This window comes from Panthera leo, chromosome B2 (assembly GCF_018350215.1).
Source record: "Panthera leo isolate Ple1 chromosome B2, P.leo_Ple1_pat1.1, whole genome shotgun sequence".
Lineage (NCBI taxonomy): Eukaryota > Metazoa > Chordata > Mammalia > Carnivora > Felidae > Panthera > Panthera leo.
In genome coordinates this window covers 114,888,279-114,907,047 of record NC_056683.1, presented here as the reverse complement: position 1 = coordinate 114,907,047, position 18,769 = coordinate 114,888,279, and the positions used below count along the sequence as shown (strand labels likewise).

At 34.6% G+C, this 18,769-nt stretch overlaps 1 protein-coding gene across 3 annotated transcripts in view; it reads left to right on the top strand.

Annotated features, from left to right (window-relative positions):
* PTPRK (protein tyrosine phosphatase receptor type K) overlaps positions 1–18,769 on the top strand; it is a 558,193-nt gene that overhangs the window by 419,675 nt on the left and 119,749 nt on the right. For all 3 annotated transcript variants that reach the window (XM_042939789.1, XM_042939788.1, XM_042939790.1), the window contains exons 8-9: positions 11,883–12,185; positions 18,134–18,243. In XM_042939789.1, coding sequence (XP_042795723.1) covers positions 11,883–12,185; positions 18,134–18,243 — 413 coding nt within the window. The remainder of the gene's footprint in view (positions 1–11,882; positions 12,186–18,133; positions 18,244–18,769) is intronic.

Below are 18,769 nucleotides of genomic sequence, written 5' to 3'. Positions count from 1 at the left end.
CATAAGTTTGCAGAAGGAATGAAAGACCAAAGTTGATGTATTAAAGTCAGAATCTTTATAAGGAGCAAAATGGGCCATACATGCTTAGAATATCATTATAATGTAAATGTTGTTTATGGAGGTGGGGATAGCTTCACTTAAAATGGGCCGTCTTAACATTTCATTAACTATTTTACTTTATAATGATTTTTCTAGTTTGAAATCACTGACTGACTCAAGGACAGATGTAAGATGCTTACAAGGGAGTTATATCATTGAGGAAAACATGTACTATTTCTGCATCGAAGCATTGTTAGAAGTGTTTGGATAAAAATATATGTGTAAATGCACTCTTTTTCTGTCAGACCTATCCATTCAAAAGAAAAAAAATAAACAATTACAGATTCACTTTTATATATGCCTACAAAGTCATATTGATTTGACAAATGAAGCAATTTTAATAAATATTATGTCTCAGTGATGGAGTAAGGTAAACTACTGCTCAGTTATTATAGTTTAGAATAAAGTATTGACATGACTTACTCAGAATTATTAGTCCAACATTTAATATATTAGCATCTGTGGGAGCATAGTGAGCAAATGAACCTATCCTCAAAGAGCATACAGGAAACGAAGACAAAAACAAATTCATTTAAAGCCATTTTTAAATCATACATCATCTATCATAGTATCTGGCATATGGTAAGCACTTAATAAGCACTTACTAGTATTACAAAAAAATACTAAATAAGCGTGTAGCATCTCAACACAACCCGTTATGGAGAAATGAAATTTGTAAAATACTGTTCAATGGAGAAATCACTGACATAGTCTTCAAACAAACATTCAGATAATTTGCCAGGTAGAAAGATTAGGAATAGAGATTATATCAAAATGCTGCGCAACAGCTAACTACAACTTCTCATAAGTGGCATAAAGCAAGTATGTACTACTCATGCCTCTGGAATGGCTTGGCTAGGAGCCTCTGATGATCTTGGCTATCTCACAGATCTGTTGGTGGACTGGCTATTGGCTGATCTAGACTAACATCTGGAGTACAACTAGGGCAACTCAGTTCTGTTCCACCTGTATCTCTTATTCTAGAAGTGATGGTAGACATGTAAGAACAAGCAGGAACTCACAGGACTTTTTGGGATCTAGGCTGAGAGTCAGCACGCCATCACGTTTGCTGCATTCCGTTGACCAAAGCAAGCAGGAATGGAGAAATAGACCCCACTTCTTCAGTGTGAGCAAAATCCCATGGCAAATAGTGTGAACGCAGGAAGTTAAGAATTGGGGCCATTATTGTAACTGCTACACAGAACTGAGTTCTTAGCTTCTATTCTTGTTAGCTTTTGAAGTTAAACATGTATTGAAATGATTTGCTTTACTGTTCAGAAAATAAAATTTCCAAGCATATATACTATGGGCCAAACAGTGTGCTCGGCATATAAGAAATTTACCTCATTTTTTTGGACAACCTAAGAACTATGTCACTTACATTCTTTTTATGGATAAAAAAGGCATTGAAGGGGTGCCTGGGTGGCTCAGTCGGTTAAGAATGTTAAGCGTCCAACTCTTGATTTTGGCTCAGGTCATGATTTCATTGTTCGTGAGATTGAGCCCCACCTCGGGCTCTGCAATAACAGCATGGAGCCTGGTTGGGATTCTCTTCTCTCTGCCCGTCCCCTGCTCACTCTCTCTCTCTCAAAATAAATAAATAAACTTTAAAAAAAAAAAACTTTAAAAAAAAGGCATTGACCATCTCCTTGGAGTTTTGTCATCGCTATATACAGCTCCCCTAAAGCCATCTTATTTTTTATACTATATATTGTGTTTCCATATTGCATTTTTTTAGGGTTATATATAGAAATCACCCTACTTTTTTCTGTCTGATTAATGCTGTTGCTAAATATTTTTATGAAAAGATAAATCTCATTTTTATTTTTTTATGTAAAAAATTTTTTAATGTTTATTTATGTTTGAGAGAGAGAGACAGAGGGAGAGAGAGGGAGGGGCAGAGAGAGAGGGAGGCAGAACCTGAATCAGGCTCCAGGCTCTGAGCTGTCAGCACAGAGCCCACAGGGCTCAAACTCACGAACCTTGAAATCATGACCTGAGCTGAAGTCAGATGCTTAACCAAATGAACCACCCAGGCACCCCAAAGTTTGTTTTTAAAGTAGGAGTCAATTACTGCCTTCTTGTTTCTTCCATAAGTTAAAAAAATACCTTTTCTTTTTCTATTTTGTGCTTTATTCAAATATAGGCAGGTATCTATAAAGACTTTTATTTCTTAAGTTTTATTTAAATTATAAAACTTAGTGGAATATGCAGTATCACAGATAAATGGAAGTGGATTCATTGATGGTAATCACATGTTTCTTCCAAGACAGTCTAATGTTATTACATAAATATTTAAGAGGAAAAAACCATTAAAGAGGCCCCAGATTTTCAACTGCTCATTTTTGGGGGGGAATGAGGATTCATGATAAGACTTTCAGTAAGATTCATCTATTGGCAAAGAATTATCTTTGTCTTTTTTCCTTGTCAGCCTGGTATTCTTATTCTCCAAAAAAATCATATGATTTCCTTAGCATTATCTTAGAGAGGATGCAAATGTTACGGTTATTAGAATTATCTGATAAACTTCAGTCAGATTCTTGAAAGCAGTGAAAATGACATTTTGTGGTTTAATTTGATGATGTGCTCTGTATTGTTCTGATGGTGCTGGGTAAATATTACTGTGACTCTGCGGGAGGGCTAGGGAGCCATACACCCTGTCATTCTATATCCCCTGAGTCCAGGCTTGTCATTTTAACAACACAGCCAGAAAGCCAGAAGAGCTGACAGTTGGTTTGTGATTATTCCTGGACCTGAGGCTCCCTCATGTTACAGTACTAATCAAGTCATCTGGCCAACTTATCATTAACTCAATTTGACCCTTGGGAGCAGAGATGAAATCTTTTTGGCAAGACTAATGATGCTATGAGATTGAAAAGATGTGCAATGTAAAACCTTGATTATCCTCAATCCTTACCATAAGGAAAAGGATAAAAACCCAAAGCACTGATAGAGAAAAGTAAAGACAATGTCTTCCAAAGACCTTAAGTTTTTCCTCCTCCAGGGTATGCCAATGTTTTCTTCCTTGTTATTTTTTTTTAATTCACCTTTTTGAGAAATTTCATCTCAATAATTTTTTTACTTTACTCTAACAAATATTTTCCCTGGCAGTCAGGAAATTCACTTTCCTTGTATTTGTTTTGATAAATGGAATGAAAATTGTGCTTTGCAGTCAGCTTCTAGGATTTCTGATGAAAAGGCAGCCAGGAGCACGGAAGCTTGCTGTCATGCTTCAGTGTTCTCAGTTTGTGTACATCTTTGACAAGATTTTTTTTTTCTTGACATGAGCTTTGGGACATCTTCTATTTTTCTCTGACTGACAGCTGGATAATAAGTTTTATCATTAAAAACTGATTCTCGGGTAATATGATCTTTGCTCTTGATTCTCTTGTAGCTGCTAAAGCTTTTGTTTTCACAACTCTTTCAGAATAACTAGAGATTATCACTACAAAAGGACATGGATATTGACCTGTCATGTCACGTGCTGTTTAGCCAGTACCAAAAAAAATTGAATTCCCTTTTATCTATTATCTAGAACCACTTATTAAATCATCTCGCTGTTGAGAGGTGACTCAAAGTCAGCATGTTCTGTCTGTTCATGTCGCCTTTATTTCTCTTAACCTTCAGAGAATTATTAAGTAATTCTTCATTTTATCCTATCAAGTTAGGTTAAATATTTGACACAAAAATTATTACAGGCATAAATCCCAAGTTTGATCTGTTTAGAATTTAAGTAAGGGCGGTGATATATTAGTTCCTTAAACTGTATAATCCTGATTATAGATTTGATAGGTAAATTTTCTGCCATTTCTTTTTATTCTTGATTTTATGTGGCCATTTTCACTGTGACAATTAGGAAATAGATAAGAAATATAAGGAAAAAATGGGATGAGAAAAGTTAGTAAAGCTGGCTGATCAACATTTGGAAGGGAAGACAAAGAAAGCCAGATAATACTGACATTTCTCATCACATTTTTTTTTTAATTTACAGGTTAGTATTTTCCTAGGATTTATTGGAAATGAATGAATGGAAAAGGGCTTTATGCCAGTTTGGTTGCACATCTGTTCACAGGGCACTTAATAAAAGGAGTTGACTCATTAGCTAAAGCATAGATAGCAAAAGACTAGATTTTACTTGTAGTTAATTTTCTTTACCTGCTTCTTAGTGTAAACCTCCCAACGCTGTCCTCCAAGTATATCACAAATGGCCTTAAACCTTTTTAATTCCTCTGCTGGTGTCTTCAGTTTTTATCTCATATATTTTACCCAGTCTGAACCCCCTGATTGAAGTCTTACGGAAAGAGTTGGATTAGGGTATATGTTGAACACAGATGTCAAAAAGTAGAATGTTTTGGAGAGTTTGATTTCATTTTGTTTTTCACCATGTTAACTTTGAGCTATGCTTTACTCACCATTTTCCAACCCAAAGTTACCTCCATTCTCTATTGAAGTCAAACTTCTTCTTGCCCCCTTGTTCTCCCCTAACACATTGTTATCTTTGGATTTCTCTACCTCCACTGCCTGCACACTTGATACAACCTCCAAATTAAGTTTTCTAAAGTATTTCATTGATTACATTAATTTTGTGTTCGCTCAGTGAGTCTCCATAGCATTTTAGATCAAGTTAGATCTCTTACCAAAGTATCCTCAGTCTTTTCCCAATCAACTTTTCCTGCATAATCTCCCACTAGATAACCTGTTCAGCAACCAAATGGGATTTACATTGTTTTCCTCTGGTTTGTACTGTTTACCGAAACTATGACTGTAGTTCTTCTTGCCTTATCTGTTAAGATCTATAGTATTTTATGCTATTCATATACCATCTTTACACTTACATCACAGCACCTTACTTCTTTATTTTTTTTCTTAGGTACCTTCCTTACTAAATACATGTTAAGCTCCTTCAGGCCTATTACTGTTCTTTCACTTCCGCATCCTCCACAGTGTCTGGTATCGTACAGTTTACGTTAAATAGGCAATCTTTTTTTGTTTCATAATAGGTGGATGACTTACACAAAATATTTTCATATGATCTGTTACTGCATGAAGATTGCTCCCTTGCTGTACTTTTTCCCATTTCTGCCAAAATTTTGCCCCACGCCTTTCTTCCAACTCCTTGTGCCTTTCCCAGATTTCCTTTTCCTAGAAAAGCAAAAATGAGAGAGAAAGAGAACTGTTTTATAAAGTCACCTGTATGGAATACTTAATAAAGATTTAAAAATGGAAAGTAAAAAACTGGGAAGAAAGAACATTTAATACATATCAAAACACTTGACAGTACGTTAATGAATGTGATCGCCATTGTTTTATCATCGTTATGGTTATTTATGTTGCTTATTACAGATACCATTTACTGTGATGTCTCCAGGTGCCATTCACCATGCTAGGTCATTTCTTCAAATTATTTAGTCCTCAAAACAGCACTTATACCCAGCTTGTATCTAACATAGTGAGTTTTCAGAAATATCCTTCTACTTCAGGTTATTCTATGACAGTTTATTTATTTCAATTTAGAAAATTAAAAATTTTATCTGTGCATTCATGTGTCAGAAATACAATGAAGGTATTTGTAAGGCACAAGAATAATGGATCAGAGTAAGGAATTTAGGTAATTGTTGTTGAATTCTTTGATAGAATTTTCTTTAAATTAATATCATAGTAGAATAGTCTCAAGTCTCTGCTATTTATACTCTAATATAAAAATCTATGTGCATGTAGCTGCCCACCCACAGCAGACCTCATGGAATTCAGAGGGTTTGCATAGCAGAGAGCCTGTCGTATGTGTGTATGTATGTGTACATATATGTACCTTATGTGTCTATAAATACACATGCATGAACACGTGTGTGTGTGTGTGTGTGTGTGTGTGTGTGTGTGTGTAGCTAAGAAGGTCCCACCTCAGTAAAAACTAGAAAAAAAGGGGGGGGGGGAAGCACATACCAATTAAGAGAAAATGTAATTAGACAGTGACTTGCTCTGGGTTGTTGCAGATGCCATAGAGCTCAAAATGAGTTTTTTACTGTGTGTGTGTGCTTACTTTGTTGCTGTGTGTTTCTGAATATTACATTAGATGAAAGTAAAATTATATTTTAAATCTGTTTTAGTAATGACAGTAAATTTTGTGGCATTTATTTAAGCCATTGTGAGAAATAAGCATAGATTTTAAAATACCATATTGACCTTGTAGAATGGATCTTTGTCTTTTAGAAAACTATTTCTTTTCACAACTCTTTCTTTTTTACACCAGTTAATAAAGTATTGGTTACTGAAATATGATCGTGGTTTATACACAGATGTATAGTATTTATACACAGATGTATAGTATTTATAAAGCTACCCTTCCCTAATTTTAAATGAGAATTTTAAAAAGATGAGTATCAAAGTAAGCAGCATTTAAAAATACACTAAAACAAGATTCTCACTCTCAAAGTGAACCCTATTAATTTTTTACATACTGCATTTATAGATATAATTTTTTCCAACTCATACAAATATAAGTATTGAGGGTTTAGATCTAATGTTTTCTTTCACAGTGTTTAAGCTATCTAGCATTTATCTATCTATATATCTATTGGTTATGAGTTTAAGAAAGTAGAAGGTAGTGAGTTGCTTCTGCTTCTGATGTTGAGTGCCTCAGTATTGGATACATTGGCATCCCATCTTGTTCTGCCAAGCTTAGAGAAACACCACGTTTGTACAAACTTTGCCTTAGCTCTAGGGCTGTTCAGAACCTCTTCAAGCAGTTCCAATAGCTGTTTAGCTAGAGCAGAATTAAATAGCACATACATTCCCTGTTTGCAGTCCTCCTTGGATGGGTTTTATAAAGGAAGCAAGAAGGCAAAAAGAAATTGAATACAATAAGATTAGTTGGAAGAACATTTCTATATATTTCTATAATTATCTGAACTTATAATAGGAAAATTAATTCTTTAATTATTTTATGATTAGCTTAGGAGAAAACGTAGAAATATAGAGTCAGTAATATAACAAGAAGATTTCAGATTTGCTTCTTTTTTTTTTAATTTATTGAGGTGGGGGGAGAGAAGATACATGTGCATGTGCAAGTGGGACAGAAGGAGAGGGATGGAGAGAATTTTAAGCAGACTCCCAGTGCGGAGCCCACGTGAGGCTCAATCTCAGGACCGTGAGATCAAAATCGAGTTGGATGCTTAACTGACTGAGCCACCCAGGCATCCCTAAGATTTGCTTCTTAAGACTGTTAGTCCATACAGTGTTAAATAATTTCTTCTTTCCTTAGTACTTTTCATTTCTGCTTTTTTCACATTCATATGTCTACTTTTTTAATTTATTATTTTGTTCCTAGGGTTTTTTTTATCATGATAAGTGTACACATAAGCCCCATCCCCTATTTTCCCATCCCACCCACCCACCTTCTGTCTGGTAACCACCAGTTCATTCTCCGTAGTTAAGAGTCTGTTTCTTGGTTTGTCTCTCTCTCTCTCTCTCTCTCTCTCTCTTTCTCCTCCTTTCCTTATTTGTTTGGTTTCTTAAATTCCACATGTGAGTGAGATGATGTGGTATTTTTCCTTCTCTGACTGACTTACCTCGCTTAGCATAATACTCTAGTTCTATCCTTGTTGTTGCAAGTGGCAAGATTTCATTATTTTTATGACTGAATAATGAGATATATATATATATATATATATATATATATATATATATATCTCACCTCTTCTTTGTTATATATATATATATATATATCTCACCTCTTCTTTGTCCATTCATGTATCCAGGATAGTTGGCTCCTTCCATAATTTGGCTATTGTAAATAATGCTGCCATAAACTTAGGGGTGTATGTATCCCTTTGAATTAATGCTTCTGTATTTGGGGATAAATTCCCAGTAGTGCGGTTATTGGTTCATAGAGTGGTTCTGTTTTAATTTTTTGAGGAACCTCCATACTGTTTTCCACAGTGGCTGTCCCTGTTTACATTCCCAGAAGCAGTGCAAGAGGGTTCCTTCTTCTCGACATCCTCCCAACATGTGTTGTTTCTTGTGTATTTGATTTTAGTCATTCTGACAGGTGTGACAGGTTTTCTTTTTCTTTGAACAGACCTCTACATTTGCTGTTCAGAAATGTGGTCTCTCTATGATGACTACACCATAAAGTCATCTATAAACTTTAAATCATTACTAGGAATATCCACTGGTTTTTGTTTGTTTGTTGTTTGTTTGTTGTCTTAAACTCTCTACTAATTTCCTGAGTTACTTAGGTAAAATTTTTCCTTACTCCTTCCAATGAAGTTATGTCATACATCTCTAGGACTGTTACATTTTTTTAATTTGACTTTTACAAATAAATGTGTAACCTTTTTACCCATTCTTCTACTCTCACACCCCCACTTCTGGCAACCATCAATCTATCCTCTGAATCTATGAGCTTCATTCATTTTTTGCTTTTCTATTTTTAAATTTTTATATATTCCACATATAAGAGAAAACATATGGTATTTGTCTTTGTCTGCCTGACTGATTTCACTTAGCATAATACCCTCAAGGTCCATTCATGCTGTCACAGATGTCAAGATTTCATTATTTTTATGGCTGAGTAATATCCCACTGTACGTATGTATATATACATGCACACTTTGGTGACTTCCATATCTTGGCTTTGTAAATAATGCTGCAATAAACATGGGGGTGTATGTGTCTTTCCAATGTTTTGTTTTCTTTGTATAAATACCCAAAAGTGGAATTGCTAGATCATGTGGTAGTTCTATTTTTGATTTTTTTAAGGAAACTCCATTCTGTTTCCCATAGTGGCTGCACTAGTTTACATTCCCACCAACAGTGCCCAAGGGTTCCCTTTTCTCCACATCATTGCCAACACTTGTTATTTTTTCTTTTCGATAGTAGTCATGTTAATTGGTATGAGGTGATATCTCATTATGTTTTTCATTTGCATTGCCCTGATGATTAATGATGTTGAGCATCTTTTCATGTACCTGTTGGCCATCTGTATTTCATCTTTGGACAAATGTCTATTCAGATATGCTACCCACTTTTTAATCAAAAAAATTTTGTTTTGCCATTGAGTTATATGAGTTCTTTATATATTTTGGATATTAGCCCCTTATTAAATATGTGATTTGCAAGTATTTTCTCCCACTCAGTAGGGTGACTTCATCTTGTTGATTTCCGTTGTTGAGTAGAAGCTTTTTGTTGAGTATCATGCAGCCCCACTTATGTGTTTTCCCTTTTGTTGCTTTTACTTTTTGTGTTTGATTTAAAAACTCATCACCAAGACCTATGTCAAGGGGTTTACTGCCTATATTTTCTTCTAGGAGTTCTATGGTTTCAGGTCTTATATTGAAGACTTTTATCTATTTTGAGTTAATTTTTGTATATGGTACAAAATAATGGTCCAGTTTCATTCTTTTTGTGTGGCTGTACAGCCTTCCCAACACCTTATATTAAGGAGACTGTTCTCTCCCCATTGTATATTCCTGGCTACTTTGCTGTAAATAATAGTTCGTATATGCATGGGTTGTTATTTCTAGGCTTTGTATTCTGTTCCATTGATCTGTGTGTCTGTTTTTGTGTCAGAAAGAAGTTGTTTTAATTACTATAGCTTTGTAATGTAATTTGAAATCAGGGAGCATGATGCCTCTTGCTTTGTACTTCATTCTTAAGATTGCTTTGGCTTTCCAGCGTCTTTAACGTTTATATACAAATTTTAAGATTGTTCATTCTATTTCTTTGAAAAATACCATTGGAATTTTGATAGTTATTGCCTTGAATCTACAGATTGCTTTGTATAGTATGGACATTTTAACAATATCAATTCTTCCAGTTCATGAGCACAGAAAATCTTCCCATTTATTTGTGTCTTCTTCAATTTATTTTACACTTTTTTTTATGCTTTTAAAATTGTCTTAGAATGCAGAGCAAGTGCAAGTTGAACAGTGGGATAAAATGAAAAGAATGAAAGAGAGTGATGACTTGGAAATAGAGAAATTTATAAAGGGGGAAATTTCTGATTCAAAATAAGGGGAGTTTCAAGGATATAAGTAGTAGATTTAAAGGAAACCTGAAACAGAACAGTAAATATCTATTGATGTTTGTTCTCATTTCTTTATGGGAGATTTTCATTCATATACTCCCAAGTATTTTGGATAGAAATCCTACTTTGTTATTCTGGATATTCTGTCACGAAGTATGGCCTAACCTGAACATGACCCCTAAACTGCGTCAGGTTGCTACCTAGCAGACAGGAAGAAAGTTTATCTGGAATTTTAGGATGATACTGCCTACAACTGCCTGGTCATCTTTGTGGGCAGTGGTGCCAAAGAATGTGTTTTCAGTTACTGGACTGAACTGTATGTGTCATCACCTCACTCCCGTGCCTGGTGGGGAAATTGTAAACGTGAGCTAAACATATAAAGAGACTTTTTTTAATGATTAGAAAGCCACAATCTTTTTTCCTAGCCTACTTACAGGGCTTAATGTAAAACACGTAAAACAAAAGTGATAAAATAAGAAGACTGAATACTGTGATTCATCAGAAGACTGGCACACAGCATTTAAAACCTAACCATTGGACTCTACCAAGGATTAATTTGCATATATATGTATGTATTTTTGTACTTTTGAAGTTTTAAATGGCCACGAGAGTGTGTTTCAGATGGCACATATAATACATTGAACTGGAATCCCAGTTTGGGCTTGCCATCTGTATACCATGCTGATTATTTTTACAGAACTGAGATTTTAATCTCGAAAATGAAAATTTATAAAAACACCCAAATTGGACTTTTTTGTATTATTTATTTTCCTTCTTTTTCTTCTACTGACTTCCATTTAGCAAGAGCATTGACTATTCTTAGTGAGTTAAGGAAGATACAAACAGGGCTTTGACCTTGGCCTTGACTTTAATCTCTTTGTCAAATCTATGTATTAAAGCTTTGCTCTGTATTGGTTTGTTTACTATGTAGACTTTGCCATGGCCATGACTTTCATAGAGTAATTATTTTGATTAAGTTAGACGATTAAAGTTAGTCTTGCATGAGGAAAGAATACACTTGGGAAGCAGTGATGGATAGACTCCAGTCTTTAGAGTGTTTAGTTCTGCCAGCATTTTCCAGTTGAATGGAAATTCACCTTCCAGTTTGGTTTGGGTGACAGTGACTGGATTGTCAGACCTGAGTGCTTCCTAGAAAAAGATAGAAAGAGATCAAGGAGGATAGATGACAATGTGAATATCCACATGTGTTCTCGCCATTTTTCTCAGATATTTTTCTGCTTTGATGAACAACATCATTACTGAGATAATAAATGTTAATTAATATCTGCGTCACTTTTTGGTAAATGGTAGTTTAGTATTACAATTAGACTAATTAGTATACACCATAGCTTGGTGACATGACAAATCATAGAGCAGAACGTGTTGACTCTTATCCATTATGATATATTAGCTAATTCACTTGCTCAGTAATGACACAAAAAAGAGAGACAGGGAATTGGGCAGTAACAACAGCAGTAACCATAAAGGCATTGTGGCCACATTTTCAGAGTTTTGTTTTTCTGCCATGTTCCTGAGTACTATGGATTGCCAACATTTTACATTTCTTTTCCTATTGGTAAATCACAGCCCCTGACTGAAACTTTCAGGAATAAGACCAGGAGTAAAAAAAGAAAGTGACAATAAAAGATGACTTCTAAATTTTCCTAGGTTTACACATATGTCATGCTCAGTGTTTCATTTTGCCAAGATTATTCATTGGAACGTTGACAGCTGTCTGCATCTTTGATTTATTTTTCAGAACCTATGCGAACCCCAAAGACTTTAAAGATTGCTGAGATACAGGCAAGACGCATTGCTGTGGACTGGGAATCCTTGGGTTATAACATTACTCGGTGCCACACTTTTAATGTCACTATCTGCTACCATTACTTCCGTGGTCACAATGAGAGCAAGGCAGACTGTTTGGACATGGACCCCAAAGCCCCTCAGCATGTTGTGAACCATCTGCCACCTTATACAAATGTCAGCCTCAAGATGATCCTAACCAATCCAGAAGGCAGGAAAGAGAGTGAAGAGACGATTATTCAAACTGATGAAGATGGTATGTTCATACTTCGTTATTTTAAAAAGAGGGAATTATATAACAGGATTATGTAATTGCTTACAGTTTTCCCTAGAGTAACCAAAATGGAATTGGATTCTGAAATCTGCTACATGCTCTTAACGAGGTTAACTTTGAAAAGTTTGTCTTTAACAAAAAAGCTTAATATTCTTCAGAGTAGCATCAAATACTAGATGAAATATCCCTGTAATGTTTTGTTTTTATACTTTAGAGAAATAACAACTACACCAAAGTTTAAATAAAGTTTTTCCTATCAACTGTACAAAAATAATTTTCACTGTTTGTGGCACTGTATCATTTACCTATTGATTGATGAAATGCACTTGGTTAAAACTTAGTGTGTTTTTTTTTTTTTGCATTTACAAACCAATAATAGCATCTTTCATTTTCCTTATCATTTAAAATTAGCACTATAGGGGCGCCTGGATGGCTCAGTTGGTTGAGCGTCTGACTTCAGCTCAGGTCACGATCTCATGGTTTGTGAGTTCAAACCCCACATCAGGCTGTGTGCTGACAGCTCAGAGCCTGGAGCCTACTTCAGATTCTGTGTCTCCCTCTCTCTCTGTCCTCTCCCACTTGTGCTCTGTCTCTGTCTCTCAAAAATAAATAAATGTCAAAGAAAATTTTTTAATTGGCACTATTTACCTATTCCACTCATTTTTAGATGGATTTATGTAAGTTTAAATAGAAAAGAAGGTTGAAGTTTGTATCTTTAAGTCTAAATATTGATATTGACAAGTCATCATCTTTTATCCATTTTATTACCACCTAAGAAATTTAACTACATTATGTCCAATTTCTATGTGTGTTACTTCACAATGATTAAATAATAGAGACAGACATTTATATTAATATTATAATATGTGCACATTTACTGTAGCATATAGTTTGTCATTAATGTTAATGAATATATTTCTTGATTCAACAAAAATGTGCCCTTCCCAAAAGTATGTACAAATGATGATATTCTGATGATAATAATAATAATAATGTATTATTTCAATGTAAGATGTTTCATTTTCAAAATTTACCATGATGAATGGAAGCATGTAAGGGAAAAAGTGGGCTATTTAGTGAATGGAGGCAAAGATCAGCTGGGAGTGAGGAATCGTGAGCTTTCAGTCCTGGCACTAATAAGTGTTCCCTTACCCAATCTGTTTACTCCACTAGATTTCCACTTCTCATCTCTGTGTGAAAAGTTTAAATAAGATAATCTCTTAGGTTCCATCTCCTTCTAAACTTCTCCTTGAACAGCCTATCAATAGGGCCACATTTTTGTTTAGGTTTCAGAAAACAGGATGGAGTTCATACCCAAGTGTTTCCAGTTTCCCTCAAGTTCTGATATTTCAGCTCAGATGTATGTTTTGATGCCTACCAGCTATGAGACTGCCATAAGATAGGTCAATATACCACAGTTTCTAGAAGTTTCTCCTTATTACTTCAAGCTCTCTCACTCTGAAAAGTGGAAATGACCCAAGTTCATTCTATTATTTTTGTTGTAATAAAGGGAAGTGAGAGCTTTTCAACTTCATTTAGCTCAGATTTTGAAGCAAATGGTATTGTTCTAAAATTATGCATGGAGTTATTATCATATTCCTAAAATTTTCAAGGAATAAACCAAAGACTTCTTTATGATAAATGTACTTTTTTGTTTTTAAGGTAACCAAACATGATTACTTCAACTATCCTGCTTGAACTTGTACCTAATCGAAGCCTTAACAATATTTCAGACAACAAACCTTGCTTTAATAAGCACATAAGTGCTCATAAACTCCTACACACACACACACACACACACACACACACACACACACACACAAAACACACCCAACACGTGATTGTGTAAGAAAGAATAATTAGCATAATTGTTTCATAGATGGATGAGAGAAATGGGAAGTCTAAGCTCAGATTCAAAAACTCTGAAAAATCTCTCTCATGTCATAAAGTTGGGTAAATATTAGAATGTCTATTTACCCTAAATACCTTGTAACCCATGTTTTTAGTAATAAGAATGTGCTCACATATTGTATTGCCTACACTTAAAATTTTTTAAACTTGATTTATTAATTGATGATTTTAGACTCAGCTGCATTTGTACTTCAGCCAATCACTCTCTAATAGTAATTCATTTTGATGCTATATTTTGGTATGGCCTTTATTTTGCCTGCCTTTCCCATAAACCAAAGAATGCAGACAGGCTCATGTAACTTTTTTATATTTCATTAAATTTTTAAATGCATTTTTGGGTGCACATACAACTAGATTAATAATCAGAAAGAGACTTGCCAAGGAATCTTAAATTTTGCCCTAACTTCATGAGATTCATGACTGTGCTATTTATTTTATCTATCTAAGCAGTTTTATAAATGTAAAATGAAAATAAGTCTAATTTCAATATTATTGCTTATGCTAGTTTTATTTCAACCTATGTTTTGAAGAATTTTTTACTGGATATAATGATATTGAATTGCATATTATTATGTCACAGGATGGTCATGAAGTCATTCTTTCTTCTGTGAGAATTTTTTTTTCTTCTCTTTTGTTTTATATATAAAACTGAATGATTGAAGTACAAACTTTGTATAAAGTATTTTCGAGGAACTCAGCCTTCAGATCTGCTCATGTGAGCTCCAGTTTCTACATGGAGTATTTGATATGACTCAATGTTCCTGAGAGGGGGACAGAGTATCTAAATCATAGTCTATTGTTGCAAAGATCGATGGGTTAAGATGATCTAATTAAGTCAGTCTTACTAAATTATTGCTGCCCTATATACATAGAAAAAGAATAAATTATCAACCATCTAATAAAAGAATATAATTTCATGAAAAGAATTCTAGGGGCATCCATAAATCATGAGAGCAAAGCTAAAATGATTTCCCACCAGAACCCTACGGTAGAATTTATATTTAATTTATTGCATACATTTTTTTAATGCATGGGTAGAATTTTTTGTATGAGATTTTGTTTTCATTTTTTATCCTAGCATTTATAAAAATCAATATTATGAAGTTAGCTCAGCAGAAAAGCTTGGTTTGGGGACAGTTTTTGCTAATACGTAGCTATTTTTAAATGTACATTTATTATATTTTAAAAGTCTGTAGTGCTTATTTAATATAACTTGCCCCACCCACATTTCATTTTTCCTCTCTCTTCCATTTTGAGAGTATCTTGTAAAGGATTTTATTATATGCAAAAAAAAAAAAAAAGCTGAAACGGCTCTCAAATAAATCAGAAACAGGGGAATGAAAGTCAGCATTCTGTCTCCATTAAAAGTCGTTGATGTGGAAACGTGAAGTGAAATTCCCTGGAATATGAAGATGACCATGATGCTGGTCTTAGTAACTTCGTGTTGTATTTACACAAATCAAAGTACATATAGACATTATATACAGACATTGGCTTCCTTCAAAGGTGGGGAGTTATTAAGTATAATTTGTCTGTGCCCCCTCCCTGACCCACCTGTTCATGTGTTTGTTTTGTAGTTCAGCTAGGTGTAGGTCTTTCTCTTGTGCACTATACTAGTCCCAGTGCAAGGTCAGTAGCATGGTACTATCTTGGCCATAATTTTTCCACAAACTTTTCCCTCTTACAAATATGACCTGTGGGTAATTTCAGTGAATCCTGTTGACAAAAGAGAACCTATGTAAGTAGAGCAAAGAAATACACACATTCTAGGAAGGCTCCTCCTCAATTCTACCTCTCTTCTAATGCAGAATTATGCAAACATTCTAAACTATCTCTATTGGTAAACAATTTGAAATACACCTACGCCATTTTCTAAAACTTTGGCCAAACGGTGTTTAATGAACGCAGGTAGTAATTATAATACCATCAAATGAACATTTTGTCACTAATTGGGGGTCTTGCCTCCTCCTACTGCTGACAGCCACCATCTATGAGCATTGTGGAAAGGTGAAGAAATGGTTTTTCTTAATTACAATCGTATGCTTTTTTCATTCTACTCAAAGGACATAAAAGCTAACACTCTTGGAAAACAAACTAATGCCTGTGGCAGCCTCCTCTGCCTTGATAGACTGTATAGTCTGTGCCAACACTGTGGACCTGGGACATGTGGAGGTGGATGCCTTTGGTTAACTTCTCCCTAAGTCTTCAGCTGACAGAAGCATATACATTTCTTCTGAAGTCTAGTGCTGACATCTTTTCTGTTGATGGGTTTCTTTATGTTTTTTTTTTCTTTCTGAATTTGTTATTAATGCACCAAATTATATTGGCTGTCCCAGAGGTCATAACATCATTCATCGCCTCCTTGTAGTCTGAAATAAATCTTCCTATTTTGACGTATCGTTCAGAATTTCTTGATGCTGCTAGCTACAATGCAGTGAATTCCTTTGATCCAGTGATTTTTAATTTATTTCAATCCTCACAAAATTGCTGTATACTCAGCAACTACATTTCTAGATAATGCCATGTGTGAAGTTCACTGAAACGTTAGATTAAGGAAAAATATTAATTAAAAACCATACTTGCCCAATATTGGGTCAATATTTCAAAAGAAAACCCATTTTTTAAGCAAAGTAGGGTGGATACGATACATATTCAAACATTATCAGAGCAAGAAACTGATTATTTGTGTGAATAAATAGTAACTATGGATTTAGATAAAATACATAAAAGCAAATAGCAAAAGTATCTGATGTTTTACATTTTGTCAATAGAAGCTGATGTGTTGTTCATTGCTGCCACTGGGTATTGTCAGTTATATGACATTTGCAAATAAGGTCTGGTCTGAAGGTTTCTCAGCTCTTGACATACCTGGGGACACTTCAAAACTGGTTATGCTGATTGTTGAGTCCTAAACAAGTCTGATGTTATAAAATGGTTTGATGCTTAGGTTTACAAAAGGGAATTTCATTTAAAACACTGAAGCCATGATATTTGAACCTATTCATCTTTACGTTTCTTAAAAATTGTAATAATCAATGCTGTCTTTTTAAGTTATAGAAATTTAATAAGTATGGCAATAAAAGTCATATTGACTATTAACAGAGATTTCAATTCAATTTTATTATGATTTGGCTTTTAAGTCCAAGGAGTGATGGGGCGCCTAGGTGGCTCAGTCCATTAAATGTCCAACTTTGGCTCAGGTTATGATCTCACTGCTTGTGAGTTCAAGCCCCACATCAGGCTCTGTGCTAAACGCTCGGAGCCTGGAGCCTGCTTCAGATTCTGTCTCTGCCTCTCTGCCTCTTTCCTTCTCTCTCTCTGTCTGTCTCTTTCTCTCAAATATAAAATAAAACATAAAAAAAAAAAAAAATTAAGTCCAAGGAGTGTTGATTATTATTATAATTCATTATTTAATGAAATGTGTTTATGGAGACACTTTAGGGGCTTATCCCTGAATATCTTTCAGGGAAATATAGCTCTGTTCTTGAAACAAATTACAAATGAGATCTTCATGTTATTGGAGGTATACAACAGAGAAAACTATACTACACAATTTATTCAACCCTCCAAGGTGATAGAATATTCTTTTGAATAAAAATAACTTTGCAATTGTACATTTTCCACATTAGAAGTTTGTAGATTACTTTAACGTTTATTTATTTTTGGGACAGAGAGAGAGCATGAACGGGGGAGAGGCAGAGAGAGAGGGAGACACAGAATCTGAAGCAGGCTCCAGGCTCTGAGCCATCAGCCCAGAGCCCGACGCGGGGCTCGAACTCACGAACCGCGAGATCGTGACCTGAGCCGAAGTCGGACGCTCAACCGACTGAGCCACCCAGGCACCCCTGTAGATTACTTTAAATTCCCATTTGTTTAAATCAGAAAACTAGTCACATAGCTTATATTTTTAAGGACACATTTTATTTATTTATTTTTCATTTGGCTTATATAGCTTACAGTATTTACTTTTTCTGTTTCTGATATAAGGATCTTTATAACCAAAAATGTATATTTTGTAGTGCCTGGCCCTGTACCAGTCAATTCTCTTCAAGGAACATCTTTTGAAAATAAAATCTTCTTGAACTGGAAAGAACCTTTGGATCCAAATGGAATCATCACTCAATATGAGGTATTAGAAGTTAACTGAAATGTGGGTTGAAGGGAGAGTAAAAGGAAAAACTTAGAGAAATAATAGAAAATAAGTAAGAGAGGATTAGGAGACTAAAATCATTTTTAGTTCTCCCCTCTTTTAGTTTAAAAATTCCTTGATCCCAAAATTGAGTTTCAAAACAAATATTTTATAGCACCTAGAATTTTCTAATTCTTAAAGTAAATGTGTGTTTTGTTGTTGTTGTTGTTGTTTTAGGGGCGCAAGATAGGCCTTTTCAAACAGACTTACTGATGGTTGTAAAGAATGAATTTTTATAAAATTAAGAAACTCACATTTTATACTGTAATTTAGGGGAGGCCAATGAATGCCAATTGTTACAGAATAAAGGATCATTACCAAAAAAGGAAAATACATTATAAACCTGACTATTCCAGAGCTTCATCACAATTTTGAACATAAATCATCATCTTATTTTTAAATATGAGAAACTAAAAAGAAGAAAAGATCATTTTAATTGCACAAATATGTTGTTCTGTTCCTGCAT